The sequence below is a fragment of the Patagioenas fasciata genome, chromosome 14, assembly GCF_037038585.1.
Source record: "Patagioenas fasciata isolate bPatFas1 chromosome 14, bPatFas1.hap1, whole genome shotgun sequence".
NCBI classification, from domain to species: domain Eukaryota; kingdom Metazoa; phylum Chordata; class Aves; order Columbiformes; family Columbidae; genus Patagioenas; species Patagioenas fasciata.
This window is the reverse complement of record NC_092533.1, coordinates 7,076,605-7,083,293: the sequence shown is the minus strand read 5'-3', so window position 1 is coordinate 7,083,293 and position 6,689 is coordinate 7,076,605. Positions and strand designations below refer to the sequence as shown.

General features: G+C 56.5%; 1 protein-coding gene across 1 annotated transcript; it reads right to left on the bottom strand.

Annotated features, from left to right (window-relative positions):
* Positions 1 to 312: 312 nt before the first annotated feature.
* Positions 313 to 6,250, bottom strand: ARSI (arylsulfatase family member I). The gene is made up of 2 exons (XM_065849459.2): positions 5,285 to 6,250; positions 313 to 4,145 (listed from the first exon to the last, which is right to left on the bottom strand). Exons 1-2 carry the CDS (start codon positions 5,602 to 5,604, stop codon positions 2,744 to 2,746), a joined length of 1,722 nt encoding a protein of 573 aa, XP_065705531.1. The 5' UTR covers positions 5,605 to 6,250; the 3' UTR covers positions 313 to 2,743.
* Positions 6,251 to 6,689: the final 439 nt, after the last annotated feature.

The following is a 6,689-nucleotide window of genomic DNA, read 5'->3' as shown; positions in this document are numbered from 1 at the left end:
TCCCCATCCTCATCCTGTCCACCTTCATTCTATGTTCAGATACAGGGGGACTGGAAATGCAATGAAGGACATCTGCTGTCCTCAGGCTGGAGTCTCTGCACTCTCCAAGCACCCAGTGCCTACCTTTCCTCTTTCTTTCGGGGAACTAAGACTTTCCTTCAACTGCAGCTTCTTGTAAAAATTCAGAATGCAACTTTTTTTAATAATAAAAAAAAAAACAACACAGACCCAACACTCTGGGTAGGGTGACTGCAGGAACCCAGCACCAGCCCAGAACATCAGAAAAGGGGAATGAAGCAAGACCAGATGAACTTTTTCATAGGGATATTAGTAAAACTGAAGGGAGAAAAATCAAACACGTTTTCATGGAAATTTCCATTTTTGAATGAAAAAAAATAAAAGCAGGACTAAACTCGGACATGTTTATATAAATATGGAAATGAAAGCCATTATCTGAGCCTTGTCGCAGCCCCACGGCCAGCCCCACTTTGCCACTCCCTCCAGCCCTAGCTGGTCCTTTGCTGTGACTCGTCCCTTAGCCTCCCGCAGCCATCACCCCCTGCCCTCCTCCGGCTTAGCCCACAGGAGCCTCCTCTTCTTCAGCAGTGTTACTTTATATTCAGCAACCAGTTGGCTTTGCCAAATGGCAGCCCTGCTGCCGATGAGGACACCAGTGGTGGTATCTTGGGGACCGGGCTGGCCAAGTGAGGTAGTTTAGGGATGTGCAGCATGCTCCCAGGGTTCGCCTCAGCCAAGGTGATGCTGCACGGCCAGGTCCCCGTAGAACGATGTGTTAAGGGAGCTGGGGGTGGAGATGGGGCCAATGGAGGAGCTGAGTCCCCCTGTGAAACCTGTCCCTGGTGCCACTGCAGGGGACGTGCCCGCAGGGATGCGGGGGCTGACGGGGTGGTGATGGGTGTGCACAGAGCAGCTGGGACCTGCGCACATGCTGCCACGCTCTGGCTTTGCCAACTCTTTCCCATCTTTACAAGAGGAGGCCTCCTCTATTCTGCCTTGCTGTCAGTTTTTTTTTTTACTTCGTTTCTATAGAAAATCCCAATTCCCCCAAATAATCCAGCTAAGAGTAAGAAAAAAAAAAAAAAAGAAATACAAACGTGTCATTGCATTCTCTTCCCGTCTTCGTCCCTCACATACAGGGTTTGAAAGCGCACTGAAAGGTATTCAGCGTGCACGCTGCCAATTGTCACATCTTTCAATGACAGATTTTAAATGAATGTTATTTTGCAAGGGAGAGAGGGGGGGAAAAAAGGGGAAAAAAAAAAAGCCCACACTGCTCATCCAAGAGCTGACAAGTCCTAACGGGCCTCATTTTCCAGAGACAAAAATAACTATTTTCAAAATTCACAGCAGGGCCTTCGCCTACACACACTGCACCAAGAGAAACCTGTAGAGAGAAATGTAAAACACATTGTGTAAATGGAAATGCACCATGCATCCAAAACGCTTTTAAAGCTATTTACCCTCTTTCATGCTTGCCAGCTCTCCTCGGAGCACACGTACACACACTTGCTCCCCGCCAAAGGCGGGGGGGGCTCGGTGCTTTGCTCCCGCGCTGCCCAGCCCCCTGCAGTCGCATGGGCTGGCTCCCCACGGCGGGTGGATCATGGAGAGGTGCTTCCCCTCCACCACATGCACTGCTGGGACAGCAGTGGCCATATGCAACATCCCCGTGTCCCCCATGGCTTCGAGGTCCTGCAGCTACAGAGCAGCACATCAGCCTCTGCAGAGATCTTCTTGAGATCTTCCTTCTGCTCCAGGTTCCACGGCAGAGACGTGGGGATGGGGACAGCCCCAGCCCAAAGAGATGGCTGGCTGGATGCGTAGGGTGCATGGGGTGGAACGTGGGTGACTACAGCCATGCCCTTGGTGGGGTCTGGCCAGGCAGAACTGTGGATGAAAGGATCTGCTGGGTGGCTGACCCATGTGAAGCCCACCAGAGTTTGGGCCAAACCTGCCTCCCAAGTGTGGGGCTGTGAAGAACCATCTGTCCTCTCAGTGCCTCCAACCACATCTCCGTGGGCCATGGCTCCTCACTGGCGCTGCTCCTGGCCCCCCAGGCCAGCAGAGAGGAGAAGCCACAGCCCCACATGAGGTCCATGTAGCAGCAAAGCTGAGTCCAGTCTTGGTGGTCTCAGGTCTGACATCCATGGTCAGGAATCCACCCTTCCACAAAGAAGTATAATAGGGACATGTCATGGTCTTGTGTCTGGGGGAGGCTCTCGAGTTCCCAGAGTAAGAGCAAAGGTGGCAGCTGCCTGGCAGCATGCAGAAAGTCAGGAGCATGTATATACGGGGACATGACATGGGACAACCCGCAGACAGAGTCGCCAAGGCCAGCCACCCCTCTGCATTGCCACCCCAGGATCCTGTGCTGCCTCCTGCCCTTGCAATGGCCAACACTTAAAGTTTGCAGTTGCCTGCAGAGCCCTTGAGAAAAGTGTCTCTGGCTTTGGAAGGGGCTGTGCATGGGCCAGCCCAGCTCAGCAGAGCCGTACGCCACCACTGAGACTGCATCTCCCTTCCCTGCCCACCGAGACCACCGCCCTGTGGCCACAGGTCCAGCCAGAGAGGAGAAATGTTTTGGGGTGAACTCTGGAGCAAGGGAAAGCATGAGGGTGCCGGCCACCTCCCTGTCCGTCCCTCTCCCTCACTCCCACCCTGTGGCACTGCGGTCCCGAGCTCCATCCTGGCCATGCTGGGTGTGTGCTGGGGGATTCTCCCATTAGATGCGATTCGACATGAGCCTGGTGTTCAGCTTGCGGAAGAAGGAGCGCAGCTTGCAGATCTTGCATTTCTTCTTCTTGTTCCTACTCTTCAGGGGCTCCCCACCACCTTCCCACTCCTCCGCATCGTCCTCGCTGGCCCAAGGTCCCCAGGCACCGCCGTTGAAGTCCGGGTGAGCCCGGGGGTTCTCCGCAGGGTACCGCACCGGGATGGCCGTCTGGTTGTAGTGCACCAACCTCATCAAGAGGGTCCTCACCACATCTGGGCGCTGGTCTGAGAGGTCATAGCGCTCATAGGGGTCGGCAGTGATGTTGAAGAGCCACACGGACTTTCTAAGGCCATCGGTGAGACGCTCCAGGTTCCACCAGCTCCCCGGGAAGTTGGTCAGGGTCTGTGGGGGGATCCAGTCGCTGTACCCTGGGTCACCTGTGAGGAGCTTCCACTCCCCAACCCGGATGGAGGCTTGCACGGCTGTGTTCCAGATGCCGAAGCCATCCTCCAAGGATCCATACTTGGCATGGTTGTACAGGGGGTCAATGTTGTGCAGGATTTCAGTTCGCGGTGACTCCTTGCCCTCGCTGATGGCAGGCCAGACGTTGTAGCCATCCAGGCCTGGGACGTTGCTCAGGTTGCCCCTGGCCAGGCTGACCAGAGTCGGGTACCAGTCTGTGATGTGAACCAGGGCCCAGCTGGTCCGGCGCTTGCGCTTGATCAGGGGACTGTGGACAAAACCGATTCCACGGACTCCCCCTTCCCAGTATGTCCCTTTGCGGCCCCGTAGTGGCCAGTTGCTTCCTCCAGAGAAGGTCTGCCCACCATTGTCAGTGGAGAACACAATCACACTATTGTCATAATAACCGTACTTCTTGAGGGCCCAGGTGATGTTCTTCACCGCCTCATCCATGCATGTCACCATGGCGGCATATTTGCGGCGAGCAACGTTGCCCATGGAGCGGTAGCGGTAGATGTACTCCTTGGGCGACTGCAGAGGTGTGTGGACCGCTTGGAAGGCCACGTAGATGAAGATGGGCTCCTTGGGGCTGTGGGACGCCAGGATCTTGCTGACACGCTGGGCATAGAGAAAGGTGGAATACTTGCCACTTTGGTCCCAAGCCACGTCTTCCCCTTCGTGCAGGTCATAGCCACAGACGCCCGGCCCGTCACAGTTGTCGTAGGTGTAGTAGTCCACATTGCCTGTCAGGGAGCCCAGGAAGGTGTCAAAGCCCCGGCGGGTGGGCAGGCATTCCTTCTTGTAGAAGCCAAGGTGCCACTTGCCCACCATGTGCGTAGAGTAGCCGGCTTCCTGCAGCTTCTGGGGCAGGGTGACCTGGTCGAGGGGAAGGCAGTTGGGCTGCCGAGGGCGGATGATGGAGTGCTGCAGCCCTGTGTGGATCTGGTACCTGCAAGGGAAGAGCCAGGAGGAATCTGTGGTGATGGGGAGCAGCACTAGGTGGTGATGTGATGGTACTTTATGTACCACAGACCCCAAATCCATGCAGGTCTCCATGTCACCCAGCCCAACCCCACGGAGCAAGCTCCATGCCAGAGACAGGGAGCTCCTCATCCATCCAAAAGTACCAAAAGAGATGCAAAAAAAGAGAGAGGGGCTCAGCAGACATCTCAAAAGCATACTGGGCTGCTCTCCCAGGATGCCACCAGCAGCTGTCCCCACCGCTGCCAGCTCAGTGGAGATGGCTGGGCTCTGCCAGGGCTGGGCAGCACAACACGAGTTGTGCAGTGATCCCTGAGGGTTGGCAGTGCCCTACCTGGGTGCCCAGGCATCCCTGTCCTCTCCTGCTATGCACACCCCAGAGATGCCTGGGATCCCTCTAGAGCCATCAAGAGAGAAGAGAGACCTTTGCCTGGACCCCAGTGGGCTCCACCAACCCCAGGCAGTAGGTGACCACATCCATAGGCACCTCCCTGGGGCCCACTCCTCAGCAGATGATCTGATTAAATTTGCTTCCTACGGTGAGTGCTGACTACCCAGCACTGCTCCAGGGAAAGTTTCATCTGTCCCAGGAGACAGAAGGGCCCAGGATCAGGGGAGACCTGACTGTGTTGCCATGAGAGATGGTGATGGACCAGCATCCAGCTTCCCATGGCCAGCGCAGCACTGAACGCACGAGCAGGAAAAGCAGGGTCCAGAGGACTGGTAGATGCAACAGAGAATGATCCTTCGACCCCGCAGCCCAGCAGCAAACACCCACGGGCCAGTGTGACAGCAGCATGGGACTGCCTGGGGACACAGCTCTTTGCTCAGCAACAAAGAACCTCAGGGCCAGAGACCACCCTCTCCCAAAGTGATGTCTGTTACCCAACAGCATCCACATTTTTGGCCTTGCCATGTACCACTATTTATCCCATGGGAAAATCAACTGTTTACTCAGGACACCTTCTAGAGAAAGCCAGCAAGATGCCTTTCTCTGGAGGATCTCCATCTTCTGCCAATACGCCAGGGTCTAGGGGTGAGCTGGGGCTAAACCACACTGAACTATGGAGGGGACAGAAGGGGGGACACGAGCAGGCACTGGCTTACCTGCCGGTGATCAGCTGGCTGCGGGATGGGGTGCAGATGGGCTGGATGTAGTAGTTCTCCAGCTTAACGCCCTCGGCTGCCAACCTGTCCAGCGTTGGCGTCTGGATATCCGAGCCATGGTACCCGACGTCGTGGTAGCCCTGGTCATCAGTCAGGATGAAGATGATGTGGGGGGGCCTGGCAAAGGCAGGAGGTAGTGATTTCTCCATGGGGTCCATGGCCACATCAGCCACTAAACTGGGCTTCATCCAGTCCCAGGATAAATAGCCAAAGCTGAGCAGGCTGACGAGCGAGAAGCCCGTGAGGGCATAGACAGCCATCCCGGAGCACGCCACGCTGCCTGCCAAGGGTGCTACTGTCCCGGCATCGCTTCAGCTCCACGGAAGCAGGAGGTCCCCCCCTCCTCTGGGAGAGTCCCCCGACCTAGGGGATGGTCCCCAAAACCCCTGGAGCTGGTTTTATGGGAGCAGCTCCCATGAAGGCACACTCACACGCGCACAAAGGGCTTAATCCGCCGGGGCTGGGTTGCCTTCAGTCAAAAGAAAATAACCCTCGCGCCGCTCCAATCACACACATCTGCATGGCAGGACGGGCTCCTCGCGGTGATTAACGGCGGCCCCAGAGCCGCTCACCAAGCGTCCCGAGTGCTAGAAACACTCCCTGGCTTCTTGGTGTTTTCTTGCCAGTGTTATTTCTTTATAAAGAACCCATAAAAACCCCGCTGGAGAAAGTAGCTGGCTTCTCCTCCGCTCCTGTGTCTGCCTGGCTGTCCGGCTGGCTTGCTCGGGATACGACAATCCTTTTCTTTAAACTCCTGCGGAAGAGGGTGCTAAAGTTCAAGCCCAGAGGTGTTGAGCTCTCCTCCTCACCCTCCGGGGAAAAGCCACCTTTTCCCACCCTCCGCTCCAAGGCAGAGAGTCCCAACATCTGCCCGGGACGTGGGCTAAGCTGCCAGGTTTATGGGGAGCTGCAGCCTCAGCCCCTCCCAGCTCAGCGGCTCCAGGAAAACGCTGGGAAACCCCGGAGCGTGCAGGGTCCTAAGCGTGGCGTTCCCCGAGCCGCCAGCACTTCCCTCCACGCTTTCCCTGAGACATATGGGCCAGGGCCCATGGTGGGATGCTCAGCTGGAGCCCCCGCAGCATCCCAGTGGGAAGCGCTGGGTCCCCACAAGGGACTGCTGGGACCAGCTGCCCATGCTGCCAGAATCACCATCCAAACAAATCCCAGGCAAGGTGAAGCTGTAGGAACTTGTTAGGGCACCCCAAGCGTTGAATAAAACCACCCAGGGGCAGGCGGAGCACTACAGAGTGAAGTGGGTGCTGCTGCACCCATTTTCCAGCTAGGGAAACTGAGGCAGAGAGAGGCCACTTGTGACAGCCAGGGGCAAGGTTTGGTGTGAACTAGA